The sequence below is a fragment of the Hippoglossus stenolepis genome, chromosome 11, assembly GCF_022539355.2.
Source record: "Hippoglossus stenolepis isolate QCI-W04-F060 chromosome 11, HSTE1.2, whole genome shotgun sequence".
Taxonomy (NCBI): Eukaryota; Metazoa; Chordata; class Actinopteri; order Pleuronectiformes; family Pleuronectidae; genus Hippoglossus; species Hippoglossus stenolepis.
Window position 1 is genome coordinate 7,055,579 of NC_061493.1, and position 26,103 is coordinate 7,081,681.

Consider the following 26,103-nt stretch of genomic DNA (forward strand, 5'->3'; position numbering starts at 1 on the left):
TCAACTTCTACTTTGTGGACAACAGAGATATAATGTAGTGCTGGTGCCCTCTGATGGTGATTCTCTGTCTGTACAATCATCCAAAGCTGTATGCTGTATAGCTTTGCGAATTCTAATATAATATAATACAATATAGCAACATATTGTGTAAGAGCCATGACTCAGGCTTTCACAAAAGAAACAACAATGTTACAAAGATGTCTAATGCAGTATAAGCATAGAGTCACATCAAAGACACAATCAATTGCAATGTCAAATGTAAGAATCCTGTCTGCATTTTTCAGGACATTATGTTCTGTAATTGTTTATTATCCATCAGGCATTTAGGTGCTTTCATTGTTTACCCTGTGCCTCAAATATCATATGAAAGGTATATACTGGTTAAAGGATTTCAGGCTCAAATGCAGATACAATGAAGGCTTGTTGTGCAGTAAAGATATTTTGATGTGAATAAAGTGACTTACAGATATTTTGGGTGGTAGGCAGACAATCCAAAGTAAAAAGAAACACAAGGGAACTGGACAGAACCAGTAAGAGACAACACAGGGCATGAACACACACTATGCACCACGATGGAGCAGGTAAACACATTAGGGTCCAGAAAATCACCAAGTAGGGCAGATAATAAAATACACTACATATCAATAAAACAACAGAGAAGTAGCCTCAAATGATGACCTACTTTTTCATAAACGCTGCAACCTGCTGTGTATTCTAGATAAATAAGCACACTTAATATTAAAAATCATTATAAGACACTCTTTCAACTTAACCCTTCACAAGGCCAGATTTAGAATGATTATAATTCAAAGTTAGGTTTAGCTTTACCTTAAACATTTCATGAATATTATTTAAATGCTTAGTTTTGTTCATCTACTTTAGATTTAAGCTACCTCTGTTTTGTATTGTGGTTGATACTGTATGTAAGCATAGTGTGTGTGTGTGTGTGTGTGTGTGTGTGTGTGTGTGTAGAGTAGATTTACCTCAACTGGTGCAACATATTACTTCAGCAGTTTACATAATATGGTGATATGACATACAGTGATATGGCCTGAAAGAATATCTGATCAATTTAATTGGTTCATTGGAGAGAAGTTGGAAAAGAGTTGATGTTGATGTCGACATTTGAGAGGGAATATGTATTTGCTTTTGCAACTTGGTTTGGATCTAAGACAAAAGAAAAAGCTTTGCCATCGTCATTAAGGTCAGGATGTGTTATATAGTTTTGAGTAAGATTTTCTTGTACTTCATAAAGAGCTTTGTAAGAAGGTTAAAGTAGAACAGTCAGTGGTAAAGGCAAAAGCATACAATATAAATAAATAAATAAAATGTAAATAAAGATTTATTGTGGCAGAATATTTGTTACAATATAATTGCTAATATTTTTAATTGATTAACCTGAGTGAGAAGTGATGGGACAATACTTCTCAAACATTTGGTGACGGGTTACCGTTAAAGATTTCTCTGAATAAAAACAGTTTTAACGCTAGGACAGGTCAGCTCAGCAAAGAGCACGGTCAGAGAAAATGTTAAGTGAGAAAAAGAGATCAAATATTTGTATTGGGTCTTGCACACATATCTCACACACAAATAAATAATAATGCATGTGATCAAAACAGGTCACATAGTTAAAACATGTGATTTCTGTCTCAGTGACTGTGCAGCTTGATGTCCAAGAAAATCCAGTATAATCTCCACAGTTTACAAATGTAAATGAGATAGAGCGCGATATAATCCAATCAAAAATCAAACACAGCATTCTCCACATCAGGAGTGTGAGGATGTGGGTGTAAAAGCAAAGTGTTTAACATCAGTTACTGAACCTCTTTCACAGGTAAAGACAGAAACCGCCTGAAATGTGCACATTTCGCTGAGGCCCTACTTCCTGCCACGTAACGGCGCATGCGCACCGCTCAGTCACTTGGCTACGTGTACCCGGTGTTTGTGTGTGGTTCAGCTGTCTCACCTCTGCTGGGTGCTAGCGGCCATAGAAACACCTCCGGAGCCTTAAGAGCGACAGCATGGGAGGGTCTCAGAGCGTGGAGATACCGGGCGGAGGCTCCGAGGGGTACCACGTCCTCCGGGTGAGTGCTCAGCTCCGACACCCCGCTGTTAGCCGTTAGCTTAGCGTCCGGGCTCACCCGCAGCTTTGTCGGCTCCGTGTGTTGACGACAGGCCGGGGATGTCTGCCGGGGCCTCCCCCTGCACACCACCACCAACATGTCAGGAGAAAACACCGCGAGCTTTTAGACTGGAGTCCGTGTCACACACGGTTTCCGACGGGTTCCATTGTCATGTCCGCCGGGTAACTGAATAAATGTGCTTACATTGTTAGCTGAAGCTACGTAGCTGCATTGAATGACAGTTGCCAAGCTGGTTCTGTGGATACATCCATTATCGGACGGGCACACAGTGCGTCTTTCACCTTTTCTGGCAAAAATTGACACATGAGATTTCCGGTAACAAGCTCGTGTTGTGTTCAGGGCTCAGGTTAGTTTATGATCAGGCATAGCAGAGATAAGAGATGGCGTTATCAGTGGGTGCTGGTTAAGGTGAGAGAGGCACATCACAACAGGGAACACAGACACAGTAGGGGCTCTCTTGTATGTTCAACCTGTTTGGGCTGTATGTACAGAGCACGTCAGATAGAAGTGCAATAATGGGTGTCACATCCAGCAGCAGCTCAGGTTGTCTCTCACTTCTCTTGCAGGTTCAGGAGAATTCCCCTGGACACCGTGCAGGGCTGGAGCCTTTCTTTGATTTCATTGTCTCCATCAATAATACCAGACTGGTGAGGAAAGACAGCAACTGTCGCACAGGATCAAAAAGAAGTCATAATGGCCAATGTGTTTCATGGTTGCCTCTTCTTTTTTTTTTGCAGAACAAGGATAATGACACTCTGAAGGACTTGTTGAAAGCCAGTGTAGAGAAACCAGTGAAGATGCTGGTTTACTCCTCGAAGACTCTGGAGCTGCGGGAGTCCACCGTCACACCCAGTAACCTGTGGGGAGGGCAGGGCTTGCTTGGTGTGTCCATTCGTTTCTGCAGCTTTGAAGGAGCCAATGAGAATGTTTGGCATGTGCTGGTAGGTAGCCCCGATAAAACCCCTCTGTCCCCGGGAGTGAATGCTGATTGTACCCATTCCCATTGCAGACAAAAGCCAGATGTTAGTTGGTGTTGATGGGTTTTTTGACCAGTATGCTGTTATATGTGACAAAACAGTTTTCTGTGCATTTATATCCCCCCCTGCTTTCTTTAACAGGAAGTGGAGCCAAACTCCCCAGCAGCCCTGGCCGGCTTGCGGCCGCACACTGACTACATCATCGGAGCCGACACTGTAATGAATGAGGTAGTTTAAGAGCGCTTCACATCCTCCCTTCTATCACTCCTTCACATTGTCCAGCTGATCATGGTATTAACCGTGTTGTCTCCTCCTTTTTTTCCCCCGGACCTCTCTGCCACAATATGACTCCGTCCTGCAGTCAGAGGACCTGTTCTCTCTGATAGAGAGCCACGAGGGGAAAGGCCTGAAGCTCTATGTGTACAACACGGACACTGACAACTGTAGAGAGGTGGTCATCACACCCAACACTGCCTGGGGAGGAGAGGGCAGGTAACACATACACACTTTCATCCTTCCTGTTACACTCACTGCTATAAAGTGATATGTTTAATGGTAAATGGACAGTATAGTGCTTTTCTAGTTTTATCAACCACTCCAAGCCCTTTACAGTACAATTCGCATTCACCTATTCACAAACACATCCGTACAACATTTCTATGCTCTGTGCTTTTTCTATCACACATCATTCATACACTGTCAGAACACACGTCAGGGGCAATTTAGGGTTCAGTAAAGCATGCTTCAGAATGCAAACTGGAGGAGTCGGTAATCAAACTTACTGCATCCTTTCACCAAATTTCTTGATAATCCATCTTGTAGTTTTTGCGTGATACCTGCAAACAGACAGACAACAAGATAATCTCATTTGTGGAGGTAATAATAGGGAATACAAAAGGCAAAGCAAGTCAAAATGAATGAAAAATGTAACTTTGTTTTCTTTGTTTTCCAGCCTTGGATGTGGGATTGGTTATGGATACCTTCACAGGATTCCCACTCGGCCTTTTGAAGAAGGGAAGAAGATCTGCTTCCCTGGAAATAATCCCAGTGAGCCCATCAGTCCACTGAAGGATGGATTCACTGAGGTGAAACCAAGCACACATTTATAGTCCTTGTCGACCTATATTACAGTATTACACAATCCAGATTGGGGACATGTTAAAAGCAAAACATCTGTAAAATATAAATGCAATGCCTGCAAATCTGAAAATCCCAATTTGCATCCATACTTGAGTATTACATTGTGTAAATCCCAATAATCCTTACCACTGTGTATCCCTGTACACTGGTCTCCTGTGCTTTTTATCCCACCAGCCAAAACTTAAGGCATCAGTATGCAGAGTGTGTGCATGACATTGAAAAGATTTAAGTTTTGTGTCCTGTGGCCTCTCATTTCTTTTTCAAGTGTTCACACACTCAAAATGCAAGTTTTCTCGTTACGTATGCAGCAGAGCAGGCCGGAGGGACAGAGAGCAATGCTACTCATTAGAGCTGCTTGCACGTTTGGATGAATGTGACCTTATCTGTTTGACAGCAGCATCTTTTTTCTCTACCTCCGTCCCCTCTGTTTTAACTGCTTCAGGTCCAGCTTTCAGCAGTGTCTCCTCCTCCCGCTGCATCTGCTGTCCCCACAAGCCTAGAAGATGCACTGTCTGGCCTGTCAATCAGCACAGCCCCACCCACCATGCCCAGCGAGCTGCAGACAGGTATTTCCCAGTGCTCATTATGTGAATGGTCACACACTCAAGTAGAATGGCACTGTGTAGAGCGCATACTTGTGCCAAGTCCCACCAGTCCCCTTAACCCATTCAGACCCAAGGCGCTGAATAAAACAACGACCTAAAACCTGTGCGTTTCTTAGGGAGCTGACAGAATTGCCAATTACCTTCAATTTCTCAGCCTCTGAAGCAGATGGAGACATGAATTAAAAACTTTTGATAGCTTAAACATTTGGCTTTTATTGCAAATGATTGCAGTTTTCCGACACTTAATGAACATTCAAAAAAAAAACAATAAAACTGGCAAACTAGCTGAGAACTCCCCCTTCTTCCTCTTTAAATTTATCACTTATCGTCCGACCGTATTTCATCAGTCACCTGTCTTAAACGATGACATCATAGAAAACACGCACATCTCATTCAGCTCCAAAGAAGAAGCACACAAATGTCACACCCAGTTGCACCAGGTCTAAATGGGTTAAATTCAATCACACACATGTTTTTGTTTAGAAAGTCTGTTGATAAAGATTTCTGCGCTGATGCCTGGGAAATAAAAAAACACAAAATCAACCCAGAGCAATGTACCTTTGTCCAGAAAAGGTAATGGGTTCTGTCAGAAAGGTTTTGGGAAAATCTTTTCTGTAGTTTTTGCGTATTCCTGCTGACAAACAAACGGACAGGAGTGACAATGTAACCTCCTCGGTGGATGTAATAAACATGATATATTTACTCCACATATTCTCACCTAATGTATTATTCTTGTTTCCCGTCCAGGTTTGCCCACAGTCCCGCTGCTCTCCTCTTCCACCAGCCCCTCCCTCAGTCCCCTCATTCCACTGAATCGTGCCGCCACCAGCTTCAACCCTGCCACCACGCTACCAGGTGGGTGTTTTCTCTCACACACACACACACACACACACACACACACACACACACACACACACACACACACACACACACACACACACACACACACACACACACACACACACACACACACACACACACACACACACACACACACACACACACACACACACACACACACACACACACACACACACACACACACACACGCCGTCAGTCTGCTGAGTCAGTGAATCTGTGACATTTGAAAAAAGCTCAAGGGTATCAGCGGTGTTACAGCTCTCTTTCTGTAGATTTATACAGGTGGTCACACCCTTCCAGATAAAAAGGGAAAGGTCTGCCTCAACTTCTTTATCCATTTGTCAAGTTTAAGTTTGTACACCCGGCGTGTTTCCTTAAGGACGAGCTGCCATTATTGGTAAACAGTGTTTAGCTTAAATTTTCTAGCAGAAGTAGCAGAAGCTCACAAAACCAGTGTGTTCATATCCACCACAACCAACCTCGCTCATACTGTCGTCGTTCAGTCTTTCTCCCTTTGTAGCTATGACCTCTATCAGACCTCCACGCTAACATACAGGGCTTTCATTCCAGGGTGTATCCTTCTCTGTTAAGACTAAGTAAACTAACCAAACTTCTGAAATGTATATAGAGGCACTTGCAGTTCAAGATGAATGACTAATACCCAGCTTACCCCCCATTACATAATGTTTTTGTGTCTGTGTAGGTCTGATGGCCCTCCCAGGTGGCTTACCTCCTCTCCCTAACCTCCCCAACCTCAACCTGCCACTCCCAGACCTCAGTGCCTTGTCACTAGCAGGCACCAGCACTTTACCGCCACTGGGAACAGGTAAATAAAAGTCTTCTTTTGGATGCAGTTGTAGATTTTTACTCTTAATAAACACTGCGTAGAAATGGCTCCCAGAACGGCAGCTGGTCACTAGCAGACGTTGCTTTGTTTTAAGGGATCACAAGAATATACTATGGTACTATGGGGAACTCTATTGTTAGAGTTCAGACGGCAATTTACATTTATAGTCTGAAGTCAGTATTTCATCTACATTCAAATTATAATGTATGTAAGTATTTGCTTGGTGTGTTTGCTGTACATATCATGAGCCATGCTTGTATACCAAGCCGTGCCGTACCATAGTCTACTGCAGTGGTCGCCAACCCGTCGATCGCGATCTACCGGTCGATCTCCCAGTCTTCACTGTCGATCCCCCAACTCTCTGGACTCACTGGCTGTAGTCGCGCCGCAGATCAGCTGTGTGTCGGTTGTCTGTTTTTCACACGCGCTGTGTGTCCGCTAACTGGCGTCTGAGCTGCTGGTTTATCTCCTGCATTTCCTTCAAGAAAAAGTTGGTTTATGTACGAAACTAAATGTCAGTACTCTACGGTATGAAGATGCGCATCTTTCGGTCTGTCGATAACAATCAAAGCCCCGTTTGAACAAATGAGTGGATTCCCGAAAGTGAAACGCTGGAGTGCTTTTACTTTGAAACGGGTTCGGGAAGTGATGTTAATACATTCGTGTCATAAACAGATAAACATTATGGTTCACAGCAGAATAAACAGAGAAAATGATCTTACCTGAGTTTTAATGTTTTTCTGATGAATTTATGTCACAAACAAATGGTTGCAACATTTCTGTATGCCTTTTCAAAATAAAAGCACTCCAGCGTTTCTGTTAATGGAATCCATTCCCTTGTTTAAAAATGTTTTTTTATGTGAAATATTTGCAAGAGCGGAAGATGCACGGCTTCATACTGTGTAGTACTGGTTTTTATTTTAGTACAAGGGACTTCTTTCATACAGGGCAATAATCATATTTGTGGCCATATTCAAATCAAAGCCTATATGTAACAACATTGTGCTGCAGTAGCAGCTCCTCTGCAGAACATGTGGTGGAACTGAGAAGCTACATATTTTGCATTGTAAATATGAATTGATATTAATTTGAATATTGTGCATTGAATAGAAAAAGTTGCACAACTGCCTCTCTTTGTGTATATTTATTTCTTGTACATTCAGCCTTTAACATAAATTGCAAAAAATTATAAATATGACCCTCCTAAGTGGGTTTTTTGGAAGATATCAGGGTGGTAGATCTCGGCTTACAAATTAAAAAGTGATCTTGGGCTCGAAAAGGTTGGTGACCACTGGTCTACTGTATAGGCTAAACTAAGACTATATATTCATACTCATTTAAAGTAGATAGTAGAGATGGGCAATATAGATATAAATTATCATATCAATTGATATCAATAATTAATACCAAAAATGTCACATTACTATTAGAATAAAATATCTGAGGTAGATCAGTTTTGTGCTATTGATAAAAAAAGTATTGCAATAACAATTGATTTTATTACCCAGCTGTAGTGTATATGGTCTGTTTAAATCTGAATCCTGACATCAAAAGGAGTCAAAACTTCATCATGTGACTATAACTTTAATCCTTCCATTCTGTTTCGACAGTCCCTCATCTGGCCTCTCTCCCACCCCTCAACTTGCCGGGTCTGGTCCCGTTCCCCCCTCTTTCCACCATGCTGCCCTCCCAGGTGCCTCCTCTCCTGCCTCAGGGACTGGCCCCTCTCTTACCCACCACCACCGCCGCTGTCACAGTCACAGCGGCACCTGCTGTCGCCCCCGCCGCCGGCTTCACGGCGTCCACGGAAGCCCTCCCAACGAACGCCACGGAATCCCCAGCTCCCACGGAAATAACACAAACGTCGTCATAACCTGGGAAAGAAGATCGCACCTGCCATTAAAACCAAAACACACATCCGGTTTCTCTTTTTCTCCTCCCCCGTCTGTCTTTATCTGTGTTTTTTCTATTTATTTGGCCCAGAGGGACAGGCAGAACGGCTGCACTAGATCAGACACAGGCCAGCATGCTCCAGCTGTGGGTGAGGAAGCTTGTGTGGAGTGAGGAAGGATGAATGGATATGAAGATTGGGGGACAGATCTAGACTCTTACAAACATTTTATTATTACCTGATTGTCACGGAGCTTTCCTAAGCTACTGTATGAGGAGGAAGAGGTCTACTCTTAGGTTTGTAGTTTGCTTCGCACTTCTGCCGTTACATCAAGAGGAAATATCCATCTTAAGATTTTCCCCTTTTCTGATCTGGCAATCCTCCGTTTCATAGTTATATATGTATGTTTTCTATATAAACAGTTTATCTCAATGGGGCTGGTGATAATTTGAATTCAGAGAATCACTTCCCTACATCATGTTACAAATGGAAGTTCAACCAACCAATCAGGAGTAAACCATTAAACATATTAGACGTGGACACAGGAAATAATGAAGTACTGCTGTATTAAAACAATAGGTAAATATGAACATGTTTTATATTACTTGTCTTATCGTCCAGCCCTAACATGTAGCCTTTTATTATTAGCTAATAGACACCCCCATTGACCAATAGATGAATTTGATTGACATGTATTAATTGTTTAGTTAAGTGTTTCCACCCAATGAATGAATCTGCATTATTTTTGCACCACCTTTGTGTTTTGAAATTATTAGTATGTCCCTTTTTTTTTTTTGTATGTGTCCATGTTTGAACCCTGAACTCTCAGTGCACGTTGAGTCGACCACACGGTGACGGTTACAGTCTGAAGTACATACCAGAAGAGACGCACGCTTACAGTCACAAGAGCTACTGAGTAGAGCTTGTGGTTGTTATTAGGCTAAACGGGGATGTAGAAATATTAAATTAGACACTAGCGTCTCCTGGCATGGTCAGAGCTATTTGGTGAGCAGTGATGCAGTATAGGCACAAGGTGGTGCTGTAACAGGTTTCTGAAAACATCTGCAGGATGCACAGTGCAAGCAATAAAGCCAAATAAATTTTACATGATGCCTCTCGTTTCCTTTCATAAAGTCAAACCTGTCTTTCTGTTCTTTTAAATTCTGTGACAGTATCGTTATCAAGGAGAAACATTTCTAATGGAGGAGAATGACATCACAGTACAGCTCATCTGTGGAAAACCAGATGGGTCATGTCCACAAGTGTCCATCACTACCACAGGCTGGTGTGCTTCACACTGATCCCCTGGAAATTAAAGGTGATTTATTGATAATTAAGGAAAAATGGACAGACGGAATAAGCAGGTGCTGCAGAAACATTTGGGAGAAACAAATAGTGAAGTAGAATTTCCCTCAGTGGAGCTTAAACCTCCGACAAGGCCCAGGGATAATGGAAAACTGTCAGAGTTGGAGGTGCCAAGAGAAACTCAATGTAATGCCTACGTCTATTAATTTGTAAGACCAACATTTTATACCAGTTTTAGAAAAGCAAACAATTGGCAAACTTGGCTTTAGGGCCTTGAGATATTCTTTTTTGAGACGCATGTAACCCACTGTTGCCAACAATAATCCAATAATGATAATTACAATAATTTCAATATTTCCCTTAAGTGTGCCTTACCTTTTTCATCCAGATCCACGAGTCACTCTCCAGAGGAATTGTGAAAATGTTATTCCCTATCGCAATGTTAAAGAAATAAAAGAAAACACATCCTTCCACCAAGTTATGTGGTAATGAGCTCAGTTGGTTTTGTGTAATCTTGCTCACAAACAACAGACAAAGGGACAGGGGCGAAAACAAACCAGAGCTCTTGGTGGAGGTAAAAAAAAAAGGTATGCAGCACAGATGTAGAAAAAATGTAAAATGAGAGTGAAAAATACAGGAGGGAACAAAGCACCTGAAAATGAGAGAAAATGGACTGGTCATCTGCTTTAAGCCTCATGTAAATAGTCACATCAGTATAATTATTCAGCAAATCCCGCTGCGTTATATTGCGAAACATTGTGACAGATGGCGCCATGTGTAAAGAATGTGAACGTGCCAGGATCTTCACACAGGCACCGTCGCCTCCATCTTTTGTGTCAAACACTTGCTGCCGAGGTTGCGCAACCGCCGACAGGAAATATGGGTCACACTGCGGGAATTAAGTCTTGTAAAGCGATCTTTATTGCATGTGGATGATGGTGGCCCTGCGTTGCACCCCCTCACCACTAATGTGATCTGACATGTAGATTACTAATGGCTGTACTTGCATCTGTCAACACACAGCTCTCATTAATCATGGGGGTGTGGGGGGATATACACTTCACTGCCAGCACCACTTCCACTGTTTTGTCAGGAAAGGAGGGGAAAAAAAGAAGAAGACAAAAGGGGATTGGTTTGTTTTCTGCCTTCCTGCACTCAAGTGGATGGAATGAGACTTAATCAAAGTGGACACAGACTTCACTTCCATCACCGGCTTTCTTCTGGGAGCAGCAAGCCGTGACACCAGGTACTTCCTGCAGTTTAATTCACCTGTCGCTAACTGAAACTTCAACTGTGTTTGGGTTTTTCGGCTGACAAGGAAAATCAGCAGAGACTTATTGTTAAAGCAGGCCAGAGCGGAGAGAGGGAAGAGAGACACACCACTCGCTGTGAAGTGCTCCCACTTGTCCTTCATCTGATTCCTCGCCTGTGGACATCCCCCTTCATTGCCACCGGCGCGCTGTGGGCCAGTGTCCAGGGGTTGTCTGTGTTTTGAGAGGAGCGTAAAACGTCACGACGACATACAGGTTAAGTGTTTTATTTAGAGGACGACAACATTTGGATATATCCACTTGATTTGTAGCCGCAGTAAAACATGCTGCAACACGGGGCGGGGGCCCACCTCCGCTGGCTTTGACCAACTCTCACTACACAGCAGAATGGGACTGAGCTCCATACAGTGTCTGTTGGACCTTTACATGAAAGTAAACAAAAAAGGAACCCACGTGGACATTTGATGTTGTTGGCAGAAGAACGTGTCGCGTCCCCCTCGATCAGCGCAGCCGGTGTCCATTTCAGAAAAGAAGATGCTTCGGAGAGTGTTCCTCTTAACACAGTTCAAGTATGCACATATGCGAGAAACCATTCACACGTTACCAACTAAAAGCAACATTTATAGCAGCAAACTGAGAACAGCTTTCAAACAGAAACACAAATAAACGGAGCAAAGTGAGACACTGGGAAGCAGGGATATGCCTCAGGACTATATATTTCTGCGAGTGCGTCTCCTACACATGAAATGTTCACTGAAATTCTGTGTCCCCGAGTCTTTGTGCCGTAGAGACGGCTGATCCGGTCGCTCAGACCAGTCCAGCTCCTCTCAGGCAGGTTCATGACGCATCTGTGGCGACATAGTGCTGTAATACTCCGCCCTTTTGAAACGTTTCTACCCTTACCTGAACAGCAACAATGGATTAAGACACATTCACACGTCCACTTTGAGTGGACCTGAACTGAACTGCTTCGCAAAAACAACAAAAGAAAAATGTGAATGGAGAATTTAGTCCAGGGCGAGCCCACGCTGCGGTACTTCATGCCAAGTCTGTGAGATCAGACGAGCACGGTCTGGATCACAAGTGCAAATCGAGCCCAGAAATTTAATCTGGAACTTTTTTTTTTTCCATTTTGTTCTTGTCAAGTCCCATCCAGGTCACAACCTACACTTCTAAATCAAGCCCTGTTGTGTGCGTAGGGGCAACGAGGGGAAGTTCAACCACCATTTTATGCTTCGTTCGAATGGACTGCCGAGTTAAACAGGTCGTCCACACACACTCGTACCTCCTCTGCACCACACACACCTCTCTTCTGTCGCCTGCTGCTAGGTTTATTGGATGTTTGTGTATGTGTGTGTAGAGGTGGGAACGGACAGGACATCTAGCAGCTCCTACAGCTGTTGAAATGTCTCCTAAGAGGGGTTAATTATTAAAGTCCATAAACTAATCCAATAACTTCATCATTTCCTTTTTCTGCTCCGAACAATCTGGAGCTATTCCACTCATTTCTGTTCTACCACTGCGCCTCTCTTTCCATTTCCCTTCAACTTCTCAGTCTTTCTTCTTTGACCTGTCTCGCACGGTCGAGTTCAAGGACACAACACTGTACAACACGTGCGAAGGTGGTGTATCCCCTCTGCTCCTCCTCTCTTCTATCCATCTCTTCATTTGATTCTGTTCAGTTGCCAACTTATCCATTTTTAGGGGCAGCTCAGGTAAAAAAAAAAAATAAAAAGATCCTTCAGCTTCAACAATCCTGCCTCGGGATTGGCTAGAGGGTCCTGTCAGTCACGTGAGAGAGCCAATCAGTAGGTGGGCAGAGAGGAGACGGAGGGCTGCAGGGTGCCGGAGGAGTTTGAGCGCCTCATGTGAGGGAGGAGGTAGGTGTCCGAGCACAGTTGGTGAACGTCGAACCTGTCCTCCTTACGGTAGGCCAGACAGCGCCTGATGAACGCCTGCAGAGCACAGGAGGGTTTCAGAGAGTGAGATGCAGTCTGTGTGTATGTGTGTATGTGTGTGTGTGTGTGTGTGTGTGTGTGTGTGTGTGTGTGTGTGTGTGTGTGTGTGTGTGTGTGTGTGTGTGTGTGTGTGTGTGTGTGTGCGTGCGTGCAAGTACTCTTCATGTTTATCAAAAGCTACAATACAGCAGAGAGTCTATGTTTGGTTTTGTCTGTTTGGTGATGAAGACTACACCGTAAACTGATCTTTTTACTGTTACACATTAGAGTTGATTCAGATGGTTGAGCACGTGTCAGCATGTGATTGAATTTTCTGACGACCTTCATACTTAATTTATACTATGTACATGCATATTAATAACATAACTAATTACAACACACCATGTCTCAGCTCATTTATGATTATGTCTTCTAATATTGGACAAAATGATGATTAACTATCAGACATTCTGCTCTTCTGTTTACACTGAAACGTCCATCACCTCAATGTCTCAGGTTTATTTTGCCGAATTAGCCAAATGTTTGAAATGGCACAATAGTACTGATTAATGACAGCAGTTTGGATCAATGTGAAGAAGAACATTGGTTTTTCATGGTGTTTAATCAAAGCAACACAAAGCAAAGACTTCATCTTTAAATCATTCAGATGTTAAAGGAACTTGTAGCAGGAAGGATGGTGCCTCTGTCATTCCCACCCCACAGTCTGAACCCCTGCCCTTGGTACATCTCATGGGCTTTAGCCTACATTTAGTTGATGTGGAATCACATCAACCAAATGCTGACTTATAATGAATAAAGTAACACTGTAAGGTGAGTAGAAGATGCTATTTGCAGAAGATGGTGATTAAGCAGGTACAGAGGTAGAGTTAACAAGAGATGTCAAGCCTAAAGTAAAACGGACACAATGGCCCTCTCCTTTAAGTGACTACACATGTATAGAGTGTGTGTGTGTGTGTGTGTGTATGAGTGTGTGTGTGTACGTGTGTGTTACCTTGGCCTCTGTGCTGGCCTGTGGTTTTGCAGGAAACTGGACCTCTGTGGCTTTGAGGATGGTGTTTTCCTGGAGAATGTCTTGTTGAGACTGGTTGTGACCAAACGGCTGCAGAGAACAAGACGCTCACATGACCACAATACAAAGTCTTTTCCAATGCTTCATCTATCACCTATTGTTTCATGAACACTGAATTGAAGATTAAAGTCCATGAAGCACACAGCTCATGTCTACAGATCTTAATCTTCTACATTTAAAAGCAATGTCTCAAAGATGAATGGAAATGGAAATTAATAACATATTGTTAAAACCCACATGCATCTGTGTTATTATTGTATCATAATTCACAAATTATTTAATTCATGTGCTCTTTCATAAGTGTAATGTGTCGTTTGTTGTATTGCTGTACCTTGCGTCCATAGAGGCACTGGAAGAAGATCACTCCCACGGACCAAACGTCCACCTTGTTGGAAATCTTAGGCGGCTCCTTCCCCACCACAAAACACTCGGGCGGGAGGTACCTGGAAATGCAAGCACAGAATCATAACCATGTCACAAAAGAGTTCATGCATATTTTGTATTTATTTATTTCATTGAACGTAAATGAGGGAAAGGAAATGTAATAGGTAACTATTCACTGCCAATAATACTGTCAGTAGTATAAGGGTAATGTGTGCTGAACCCTTCAGGCGTCCGACCAACATCCTACAGTATTACAAATTAAACTTTGCGGGTATGGGCAGGTTTTTTTAAATGCAGGTAAACCTGTTTAAAAGGCGATTGATGTCTATCCATTTGCCAGTAGAGAAAATAGCCCCCGTTTTTTACTCTGGTGAGTCATATTCAACGTCACAAACCTGGCAGAAACAGTCTCTCACTCTTTCAACTCGCTGTCTTGCCAGTGTTGCATTTTGTTTCCAAGATGTAAACAACCGTAAGTACACAATGCGCCAAAGTAGGTTGGGGGATCGGTGTCTGCTTTCAGGGTTTGTGTCTTACCAGTAGGTACCAGCGCCCTGTGATGTGAGGTCCATCCCATCCACACCGTAGTTATCGTCGTCCATGATCTTCGACAGGCCAAAGTCTGTGATTTTGATTTCTCCACACGCAGTTCCGTCCACCAATAGGATGTTACCTGTGTACCACACAGACAGCGAGACTCAGTTCAGGGTTTGACCACAGTTTAAGAAGTAAAGCTCTCAGAGCAACTGAAAAGATCTAAATGACTGATTTTATAAAAGTTTGCACCCTCTTCTAAGAAGATGCAAACACTGCAAGCAACAAACTCGGTATTCAATTTTAAATTACCAAGATTAAACCATTTGACTAACACTTAAATGTATAATTCATCTTGACGTAGATACTGGTTTTTAATACTGGAAATGTGACCCACCAGGTTTGAGGTCGTAGTGGATGATGGGAGGTTTGATCTCATTGAGGTATCGCAGGGCGCTGACAATCTGCATGACGATGGAGCGAGCCTCCTTCTCTGACATCAGCTTGTTTTGTTTAAGGTAGAAGTCCAGGTCGTTTCCTTCACAGAACTCCAGCACTGTACAGAACCTGAGAGAACAGAGGGCGGTGACGGACACACACGGTCACATACAGGAGAGAAAGATCTAAATGATCAACTCAATGAGAACAAATAAAAGTCAACAATTAAAAAAAGTACTCAGTGACATCTGTGTGTGTATATAACGATGGCTACCAGTTTCTTTAACTCTTTTGGGTTTGGGTGACTAGACTTCACAGCTAAAAGTTAACCAGTGTCAGGACATGCTGATGCTGAATCACACATATTTCTTACCCCTGTGTTATTTGCTCTAACTTGTAGCTCTGACGTCAAGCCCCGAGGCCGATTACAAACAACTTTTGCATTATTTGAACATTCACTGTGCAGGGTCATCTTGGTTTGACTCTTACTGATGTGCAACCTGCTGCTTAAAACCAAATCAAACAACATTTTTTTAACCCAGCAACCTGAGGATATGTCGACCCAGCAGGGCGGCAGCTGGCAGAGGTCAGAGGTGACTCACGTGTCAGTATCCAGAGAGAAGTAGTCGTACAATTTCACTATTCTGGGATGGTCCAGCTGCTTGTGTATCCGGTACTCCCTGCATGCATGCCTGGAAGGAAATAAATGTCAAAGTAGTCAGTAGTGTGTGACTGCGGTGACACTTTGTCTTCGTGCGTCAGAATTTAACTGTTCGAGACGAGACCTACTTGTGATAATTCTCCTTCTTCTCCTCTCTCCAGTTCTTGTTGAGTTGGTGGATTTTAACGGCTGCATAGCGCTGCTCAAACAGGTCAAAAGCCTGTGATTGATAAGAACACACACACACACACATCATACACCCACCTTTGTGTCTGAACATACTTTACACAGGGTGAAAGAACGACAATTACTTGTGCCGCACTACAGTTATTACCTTATAGACTTCACTGAAGCCGCCCCTGCCCAGCAAGTGCAGCAGCAGGTACCTCTCATTCAGAGTAGGATGGTCTTTAAACCTGTGTGACGAGGAACATTAATGTTTAATATCATGAGGGAACATGAGGAGGAAACGCTCATCACCTAAACTAGGAACTGATCTGGCAAATGCAATGTTGACTTTAAAACAACAGATCTGCAAAGAAAGACGATTGTATTGCTCCTCTGGATAAAAGCATAACTGAATCAAAAGTTTAAATGTAGTATCATCTAACCATGATTTACATTCATCCCTTGCTGTGTGTGGAATGGACTTACGCCGAGCTGTCCTCATTGTTGATCCTCTTCAGCTCTCTGATGTGAAGGTTCCTCACCCGCTCCAAACGCTCCAGCTCCGCCTGAATCTCAGCTTCCTCCTACAAACACCAAGATGAGATGCAGCATTTCACATTTCAGTTCGTGTAGTGTTAAAATGTTTGTAAAAAGAATCACATTTACTTATTCCTTATTTATGCAATCAAACAATTTGCTGACAAATGAAGACTCCGGTGGTTATTTAAAGCTGAACGTGGGAGTACTGCATCCAACTCAGCCGTGACCGTTTTGATGCCATTTGATGATTTCACCGGTTATATTAAACGATGGCTTCATCTATACTAATATGTCTTTATTTAAAATGCATTGAGTTTCCCAACCCCTGAAACAGAGACTTTGGAAAACGCTGCTAGTCCTGCTTTAGTTTGAAAACTCAGAGGTTTGTGTTTTAGTCTGGACGGGCAGAAACTGAGACGTTTGGAAAGAGTGATGCAGAGACCCGTATTAGCTTCCTAATTGGATCCCATCGGTCCCCACTTGAATAACATCGATAACAAATTAAGTGTTTCTAATCCTCACTCTCAATAAAAATTCCACATCCCTGTCACAAGTCCATGCAAAACCAAAAATCCTGGTCTTGCTTTTCACAATTTTTTTTTTCAGTCATTAGATTTCTCTATTTCATGATGACACTTAATGAAATGTCTTCTGGTAATACACCTTTCTTATTGATTTTTTGTTTGATATGATAATATACATATTTTTACTGACCTTCTTCAGATGTCCAAGTCGGAGCTTAAAGATCTCTTCCTGCTCGTGGTACTCAGCCAGGGTCAATCTGTCAAAACATAAACAAGTCAAAACCCATAAAGAGAACAACAACATGAGCAAACACACTGTTTTGGAAACATTCATTATGATCTACAGGAATTAATAAATTCAGTTCTATTTCACCTTGCAATTAGTTTCTAATCCTCCAGTTAGAAACAAAATGAGCACCTTTCGCTCAGTTCTCAGTAAATTGAAAAGATAAAAGATGTAAAAACAGCCCAAAACAATATAAACATCAGTTCTAGAATCCTCCAGTTTCACACTGCCATCATTTGTTTCAATAAACTTACAGCTGGGGCAGGGAGGGCTTGAGGAAGGGGTCCGAATCATTGCCATTGACCACCTTGGTTTTGCGCTGCTTGGGTTCAGAGGTGGAGGCCACCGAGAGGGAGGGGGACGGCGTGTTTGGAGGCTTCCTCTTGGCCAGCAGCTTCCTCTGTCGCTCTATGTCCTCTCTCTGCTGGTTTATACCCTCCTGTTGCCTGTAGAGAGTGGGACACAGAAGGAGAGGGCGCGGGTCACATGGGAGATACAGGAGAAGGAGATAAACATCTTAAAATAAGTTTTCTTCTGGTTGTAAAAAAAAAGAGAAGGTGCTTTTAAAATTCTCCTGTGTATTTAGGACCCTTCAAATCCAATTCTAATGCAGTGGCTCACTTGATCAGGTTCTGGAATGCATATCCATCAGTCCACTGCTCCGTGTAGGATGCTCCATGTCTGACGGTGGTGAAGTGACCGAGGCGGAGGCGATCCTGCATGCTCTTCTCACGACACGACTGCTTCTCCTGGGTGCTCTGTGCACGAGAACCAGGCAGGCAGACACACACGCACATAATGAGAAATGATGGGACAGTGAAGCTGAAGGTGTCTCTAAAGTAGCAACTAAAGAGAGTGTTTCTCATCTCTGCATTATATGTATATGACATTTACTATTGTGGCAGATACTTTTGTCCAAATCAGCGCACACACGAGGCACAATCCAAGCCACAATCCAAGCCACAACAGATGAAGACAGATCACCCATGAAGAAAAAAGGTTATTTTTTAATTACGAGGCTAAATATCCAGGCATTTTAAAGCCCCATAAAGCAACATATTACCAGAGTTTTACCGTCATTAGATGTGGACCAAAGCAAAGATAAAACACCAGAGAATATTGGACTAATTATGGGAAAGGTGTGACTGTGTTGGCACCATTTCTAGTGTGAGTTTAATGCTGCATTCACACCAAATGCCAAGCTAATTTTTGTGTCGCGTTACTCATGCAAGTTTGGCCGCAGGATAATTTATAAATATTTGCTCATTCTCCTCCGATGTGGAGGACTACTCTCTGAAGTGACTAGAACTGCTACGTAGCACTTGTTGTGGAAATGCTGGAGAAGCCAGTGTTGTAGTGTGGGTCCACAAGACCATCCGGAGACTCAGGGAATCAGGGAATTTCACCGTCTTCTCCAGGAGCTGCGTCCTGATGACTGCCTGAGGCTGACCAGTGGCCGGTTTGATGATCTGTTAGCTCGTATTGGTGCCAGGACCTGTCTCTGGCAAGTTTCATTCTCAATGCTGATTGGCTTTCACGACATTGCATCATGCTAATTTTTTGCTCTAGTTACAATATTTCCACTCGAGCAGGAAAGGCAAATGATGTGAATTTTGCGTCTTCCATTGAGTCGCGTCATTCCTGCCAGGCGTAGTGAACGGCATCTATTTGCATCTATTTTGGTCTTTGCATTGACTTTGTATGTAAATGCTTGCATAAAGAGTTTGCTCTGCGTTTGGAGTGAATGCATCATAAGTCTGCACTTTATTAATACCTTTGGAAGTAAATCTTCAAATCTTCTACATGTTGTGAACACATTACATGTAAAAGACATTTTTTATCAATTTGGTGTCTCTGTTACATTCATACACGCTGTGTAGCTGTTAGTATATTTGTCTCCCTCTTGGTATCTTTAAATTTCAGATGCTGTGGTGTGATGACGAACATACGGTGGATATCCAAACGTGAGTATGCGAAAACAGACCTTTTCTATAAGCAATTTCTTGCTCATGGTGATGCACTTGTTGAGCCTCTCCTTGTATTTCTCCAGGAGTTTTTGCTGTTCATCAATCTGTCTCCGCAGGTCACAGTTCGCCTGTTAAAGACAGACAATGGGGAGAGTAAGAAATATAGTACGACCGAATAATGAGGTGACATCCTCCAATCCAAGCATCCTATATCTCATCAAGACATGGGATATAGACAGTGAACTCACCCTGAGCAGGTCATCTATTCGCCCCTCTTTCTTTTCCAGGTCCAGACTCTTGTTGCTCTCCAGAGCAGCAAGTTTAATCCCTGTTAACTCCGTCTAAGATGACCACACATACATGTACCAGTCAGATTGTGTATTACGGGAATACTGTAAAATGTGGAAATTGTGAATACAAGTGTGTTTTCTGTGTGCTTAACATTACCTGGACAAACTTGCTGGAGGACGCTTTAAGATTGTGTTCCCCAAAACACAGACTTGTAGGAGAGGAGCTATTCTGCCGGATCTACAGATACAGAGGTTTTGTTAAACCTTGTAGTTACACATACAACAGAGACTTACATCCACGTCACATGCAAGTAATTCATCAGAAAGGTAAGGTAATTGTGTGACTTTCAAAAACTCACGATTGAGCCTGGAGCAGAGTGCGAGTTCTGTGGAGAGCGACGAGCTGATGGGAGGCCTCTGACTGGACTGGAACCATTTCCTCCCTGGAACTTTGCAGAAAAAAAAGATTGCATTGACTAAAGAATCACGTGCCAGCTGATAAAAATAGTGACATCTTTGCATAACACTCGTTGCTGTCATAATCACATCAAAGTAGTCGCTGATCTTGGGCCCACGTGTTGAGGTCTTCCCTGCAAAGAAATATGAACACATTTTAATGCAAGTAGCAGTAATAAATAATACATTACACTGATCTTGTAGTGGTGTCAGTCATACCTTGACTACTCTCTGAGTAGGTGTCAGCTTTCCTTTTCCTCCCTCTGGACGATTCAGAGTGCTTCTTCTCTGGGGTCTGTAAATCAATAGGAAATAGAGGAGGAAACAAATGAGATATAAATCCCAGATGTTTTACCAAACTAAGCAGGATTCAGTGGTGGTGTATGGCAGGAGAGAGCAGCAGGAAGGAGAAGTACATACTGAGTAGGCGGGGGAGCTCCCTCTTTTCAAATCAGAGTTCTAGAAAGAGGAGAGAAGAGAGGAAGAGGTGGAGGTAGTTGGAAAGACAGAAAGGCGAGTGGGCCGTGCACCAAAAAAAACTGTAGTAAATCTGCTTTTAACTGTGTAATGTAATGTGTAACATTTAATTGCGCTAAAAAGGGTCACTGCGTCTGTGTGTGTGTTACCTCTGACTCCTTGTCGCTAGACGAGCCCAGGCTGCCATAGCTGTGGTTAGAGGACTCGTTGGCCAGGCCCTACACACAGAGACGATTAAATAAGTGAGCATATACAGTATAGTTTAGTCGGCGCAGGTACAGTATGTGATATATTTGAAGTTCTGTGACCTCATGAAATGTAAACAACTTTGACACAAAGCCTAGAGGCAGGCCTCTAGTGTGCCACGTCTGAGAGGAATTGAGATCTTCAGTTATTAGGCGTGTCACTTGGAAGTTTTCCATCAAACAAATATTTCCAGGAAGATGGTGTCCTTTTAATGAAAACAGGAACTTTAACCTGCTTTTCCACCACAGGAACTAAGGTTAGTTTGTCATTTCCAGGGACCAAAAACTCCCCTGACTTTCTGATCTTCTCGGAGCTATCATCAAAGAGTTAGTCACTCATGATCATAAGCTTCGAGACTAATTCACCTTTTGTACAACATTTTTAGCTTGTTGTTAGCATTATCATTGACTACTTTTACATGGACACCAATATTCTGATATTAACCTGATTAAGACAATAGACTGAATTATCATATAGACCACATTTTCTGATTATCTTAACTCGAATAAGGTCATACTTGGAATAAGCAATAATGGAATTAAGACATGTGGAATATTCTGACCTAAGTTTCATTATATTGACATGTAATTGCATTAAAACATCCTGTTGGAATTTTCCTCAGCATTTTGCGACACTGACATACAGCAGTTACCAACTGCTTGTCGACGCACACCGTGGTTGTAATCAAGATAAAAATGAAAAGGGAGTTGTAGCGAGATACGGTACCATCGTACAATTAACTATTTCAGTTTGGGGTTTTGAAACTGGAGGAATAACGTCCGACGTAATGCCGTTGTGGACACAATGACATGAATCATGATCAGACTATGCTCCGTAACATGTAAACAGGAATATGAAAGGAATATTCTATTAGCAACTCATGTAAACACCATTATTAAAGTAGTGTCCCATCCAGAATGAGGTCAATAGTCGGGAATATAGTTGTTCATATAAAGTTAGTCATAGTCTTTAGTCTGCGGTTGAACTGTGTATGTGTGTGTGTGTGTGTGACGCATCTGAAAAAACGAGGCGGGAGCATTTCTGAGCATCTGTTACCTTAGCACCTCCACTGGTGCTCCCAGTGCTGCCTCCTGTGTTGCCACTGACAGCTCCTGTAAACCTGGCCTCCAACAGCTCCTGTCTCCTGGGGTCCAGGCTGTGCAGCTCCTCCATGGGGCCTGGTATGAGGTAGGGGTGGTGGGGTGGCAACAGAGTAAGGTTACAACGCTTACATTATCACCATTACTAACAAACAGTAGTGCGTAGCAGTGTGAGGAATCTAAAAAACTAATATTCATGTGAAAAATGTACTGAGCGCTACGAGGAGAGGAGGACAGTATCTGGGGGAGGATTAGAGAAAATTGGAGTGATCACTGGGATAAAAATAGAATATGGATTTAACTGTAGGTGCAGAAGGTAGCTCTTGAAAAGGTGCACTTCCATCCTATGATGGTAGATACTTAAGATGACACTGCATTTCTAACTTGAGCAGTAAGGTCATTCGGCCACTGGGGAGCCGGGATGGAGAAGAGTCGAGGCCGGCGAGTCCAACACATACAATCTTCAACCAGCGCTTCTATTTCTCTCAGAGACTGCAACAACGGCTTCTGTGCACAACGCTCTCACATTAATGGATCTCAAAACCTCTGGAACTATGCATCATCTGAGACCCTGGAAGATTTATCCATGACATGCTGCAATGTAAATGGACATTTGGGGCCCTACAGCGGCAGCGTCGTGTCTAAAAGATGCTACAAATGAGCAACAGTGTCCATCATGCTGCTGAAACAGGAAACTGCCTTTAGTTTTCAAAGCCTGGTTTTACATTTTAATTTCCTCAGTATACACTTAGAGTTGCAGATGTCTGCGTGTTAAACCTTTACAGCTGTAAATCAGGAGCACAACATAAAACCACTCCAATACAAGAAGATAGGCTGACATATATGCTGCCTGACTGGGCCCTGTTCCATGACGACCAGTTTCCAGGGAAAGACACACACACAGATACACACAGACACACACAGACACACACACAGATCCCGTGCTCCCAGCTGGGTGCTGCTGCTGTAAGTGTTTGTTTCCTTATTGGACATTTACTGGCTGTCATCATTACACCGCGTCTGGCACAGGGGCAAGCCCTAAAAGGCAGTATGGACATTATGAAACCCTTGTGCACAGAAACTGAGAGCTCACTACAAGGCCCGTGTGAGGTTACCTAAGGACAAGGCAGAGTGATTTGGCTCCTTTACATCTATAATGCTAGAGCTTCGTATCCCAGCGGTTCTCTGTGTCTAAGTGCATTAACACTTGAGACTCCGAAGTTGGCATTGAAGTCAACAAACCAAACAACATCCTGGAGCAGTGATTTGAACTGTTTTTGACGACTTGTTAACACCACAGCTGTCGACATACATGTGTGAATACACGTGTTATGACCTATAACCAATCCACTTGGATTACATTGTTACAATCACGTCCACAGTAAGTCAAATCGTCGAGGACACTGTAAAAGCAGACGCTTCCAAACTGAGCACAAAGTATGAAACGGGGCCTGTTCACAAGTTCACAGCAGCGGGGACATGCATTGCTGTGCATTCATGGATCCGCTGCTACGCTGTTTCCCTCACTCTAACTAGAGGCTGCTGTTGAGAGCTGGATGTTACAAACTGCCATTAAAAACACAGTATTCGCACCGCGTCGTTACAACTAAGCAGGAGTCCTGTGGGCTGACACTGAACAAGAAGCTAGCGCTGCCTTTGTGCAGACACGATAGCCCGCTGCTACTCAGACTGGCCATCAACTCCACTGACAGCTGACGTTTGGCTTCCAATTCACGGCATCAGTGAACTTGACATCCATTTCTACTCCACTACACGTTAGCTCGACACGGCCCCCGACCCCCCCACTTCTCCCGCAGGGAACACACTTTCAGGGGAGCAGGGTCGGCGGTGCCCTCGGCGGGCTGGTATGTACCTTCCTTGCTCTTTGCGGTCGCCGTTATATGTTGTTGAGAAATCGTTGGGGACGAGGAGAGCTGCGACCAAGATGGCGTCGCCTCCAAACTTCCACCACCACTTCCACTGTTACTTTGGACACTCATGAAGCCACTTTACCGCCGAGAGGAGCCAGCGTTCACTCTGCCGTTTCACGGAAATCCCAAACTTGCGTCCATCGACACCTGCTGTCGCCGAACAGGCCCGGAAACGAGAGCTGGTCGATTCGCTAGACGTCTCGTTCGCTGCGACCCGAGCGGGTCCTGCGGGGGAGCGGCTTCTTCTTCTTCACGGGCTCGCTGAGACGGATCCGGTGTAACCTTTGCATGATGACCGCACCGCACCGCACCGCACGCACCGAAACGCAACGCACCGCGCGTCTCTCAGCATCCAGTGCGCGAGCGGAGGTTTGATTCCAGTAGGCGAGGCTATCGCGAGGCTGGCGCGCACCTAGCAGCGCGAGGGGGGATGGCATGACACCGACACACGCTGATCCTGGATCATTTTATCTTCCTCCACAGCAGCCCGAGGTTCAGTGTGGAGCACAGCCCTCCTCCTCCTCAGATCAGCCTGCTGTGCTGAGGAAAACAACCAAAAATGGCCGAAAGTTGCTGACTGCTTGACGAGCAGGAAGACACACACACACAGCGCACACACACACACACACACACACACACACACACACACACACACACACACACACACACACACACACACACACACACACTACACACATTCAGACATACACAGAATTGTATATATTTATATAAAATATGTTGTTTACATGTAATTACACATGTATACAATACAACTAAAAAATAAATTATCACAGATTATAATATACAATAATATATTATATAATATAACACACTAATCAAATAAAAATGTGTACATTGTCAAAACAATATAAGAAAACAACAAGATATGTGTAAATATACATAAATTCACATACACACAGGGATTCAATTGTATACATTAATTAATAATTAATATATATATATATATATATATATATATATATGCGTATACAATATACAGACATATATACAGACAAGCCTCATATACACTGAGTGTACACAAAGAGAGGGAGAGTGTGTGTGTGTGTGTGTGAGAGAGAGAGATATAAAGAAAGTGAGAGTGAGAGAGAGTGTGTGTGTGACAGAAAGAGAGAGAGAGAGACAGAGAGAGACAGAGTGAGAGAAAGAGAGAGAGTGTGTGAGAGAGACGGACAGACAGAGAGAGTGAGATTGAGAGAGAGAGAGAGAGAGAGAGAGAGATGTGTGTGTGTGTGTGTGTTAGGTACGGTCCTGGTATGCTGTTTTTCAGTCTTGAAATACAAGTTGCAGGAAGGGGAGTGCAGGTGGGAGGATAGTGATGTGGTCTGGGCTATAGGGTCTTTTGTTCCAAATTTGGTGCAGTGCATCAAAATGCCGTCTTGTAGGGCAACACGCACACACACTACACACACACACACACACACACACACACACACACACACCTATATATATCGAGAGCTGAATGTTTGGCCTCTATTCTTAGATCCTTTCTAATTTACTTTAAATGTAATCAAATGTAATAAAACTTTCCCAATGATTTCCCTCTAATATTTGAAAAGTTATTTCTTCTATAAATTAATTTCCTTTTATAAAAAGAAAATGACAGCAGTTGTGTAAAAGTGTCTTTTGTCTGTCAAAGCCCTGTTCCACTTGCAGCCAGCTTGCATCAGGAAATAGACTGAGGCACGGACGGTCACACTGCACCTCATATGCACCTGCCCATGGTAACCTGATTTTTTTTGGTCACACCGTTTCCATGGTAACAGTGAAATAATCTTGACAGGCAATGAGGATGGTTGTATAAGCATCACACTACTACTGCTCCTGTCATATCGGGTATGAATTGGTGTGTTGTGAGCAAACATGTGACTGGTGACTGATATTCATGCAGCAGTCAGGACATTCCCAGAGTATCAAATGTCTCTGGGAAAACTGGGACTGTTGGCTGGCATCTTGAAAACTACCCTCACTCGTGAGTAAGATACACAACTGTGGCCTACAACAGTGTGGGCCCC

At 43.2% G+C, this 26,103-nt stretch overlaps 2 protein-coding genes across 6 annotated transcripts; one reads left to right on the plus strand and one right to left on the minus strand.

Moving 5' to 3' along the window:
- Positions 1–1,904: 1,904 nt before the first annotated feature.
- LOC118117574 (Golgi reassembly-stacking protein 2) lies at positions 1,905–9,570 on the plus strand. Of its 2 annotated transcripts, none has more exons than XM_035169910.1 (10): positions 1,905–2,084; positions 2,711–2,791; positions 2,882–3,085; positions 3,263–3,349; positions 3,468–3,613; positions 4,074–4,206; positions 4,704–4,827; positions 5,614–5,721; positions 6,431–6,553; positions 8,185–9,570. In XM_035169910.1, exons 1-10 carry the CDS (start codon positions 2,022–2,024, stop codon positions 8,445–8,447), a joined length of 1,332 nt encoding a protein of 443 aa, XP_035025801.1. In that variant the 5' UTR covers positions 1,905–2,021; the 3' UTR covers positions 8,448–9,570. The 2 variants fall into 2 exon arrangements, with proteins under 2 accessions (XP_035025801.1, XP_035025802.1); XM_035169911.1 differs by having other exon boundaries at positions 1,906–2,084; positions 3,483–3,613.
- A 1,721-nt stretch (positions 9,571–11,291) lies between these two features.
- On the minus strand, positions 11,292–24,648 carry LOC118117573 (serine/threonine-protein kinase tousled-like 1-B). Of its 4 annotated transcripts, none has more exons than XM_035169905.2 (22): positions 24,013–24,648; positions 22,096–22,217; positions 20,943–21,011; positions 20,737–20,775; positions 20,536–20,611; positions 20,407–20,450; positions 20,220–20,309; positions 20,018–20,098; positions 19,819–19,911; positions 19,588–19,698; positions 18,225–18,361; positions 17,858–18,049; positions 17,508–17,574; positions 16,740–16,837; positions 16,420–16,501; positions 16,214–16,305; positions 16,027–16,116; positions 15,384–15,553; positions 14,990–15,125; positions 14,400–14,511; positions 13,991–14,098; positions 11,292–12,996 (listed from the first exon to the last, which is right to left on the minus strand). In XM_035169905.2, exons 1-22 carry the CDS (start codon positions 24,137–24,139, stop codon positions 12,847–12,849), a joined length of 2,286 nt encoding a protein of 761 aa, XP_035025796.1. In that variant the 5' UTR covers positions 24,140–24,648; the 3' UTR covers positions 11,292–12,846. The 4 variants fall into 4 exon arrangements, with proteins under 4 accessions (XP_035025796.1, XP_035025797.1, XP_035025800.1 ...); XM_035169906.2 differs by having other exon boundaries at positions 20,220–20,303; positions 24,013–24,647; XM_035169909.2 differs by lacking the exon at positions 20,737–20,775 and having other exon boundaries at positions 20,220–20,303.
- Positions 24,649–26,103: the final 1,455 nt, after the last annotated feature.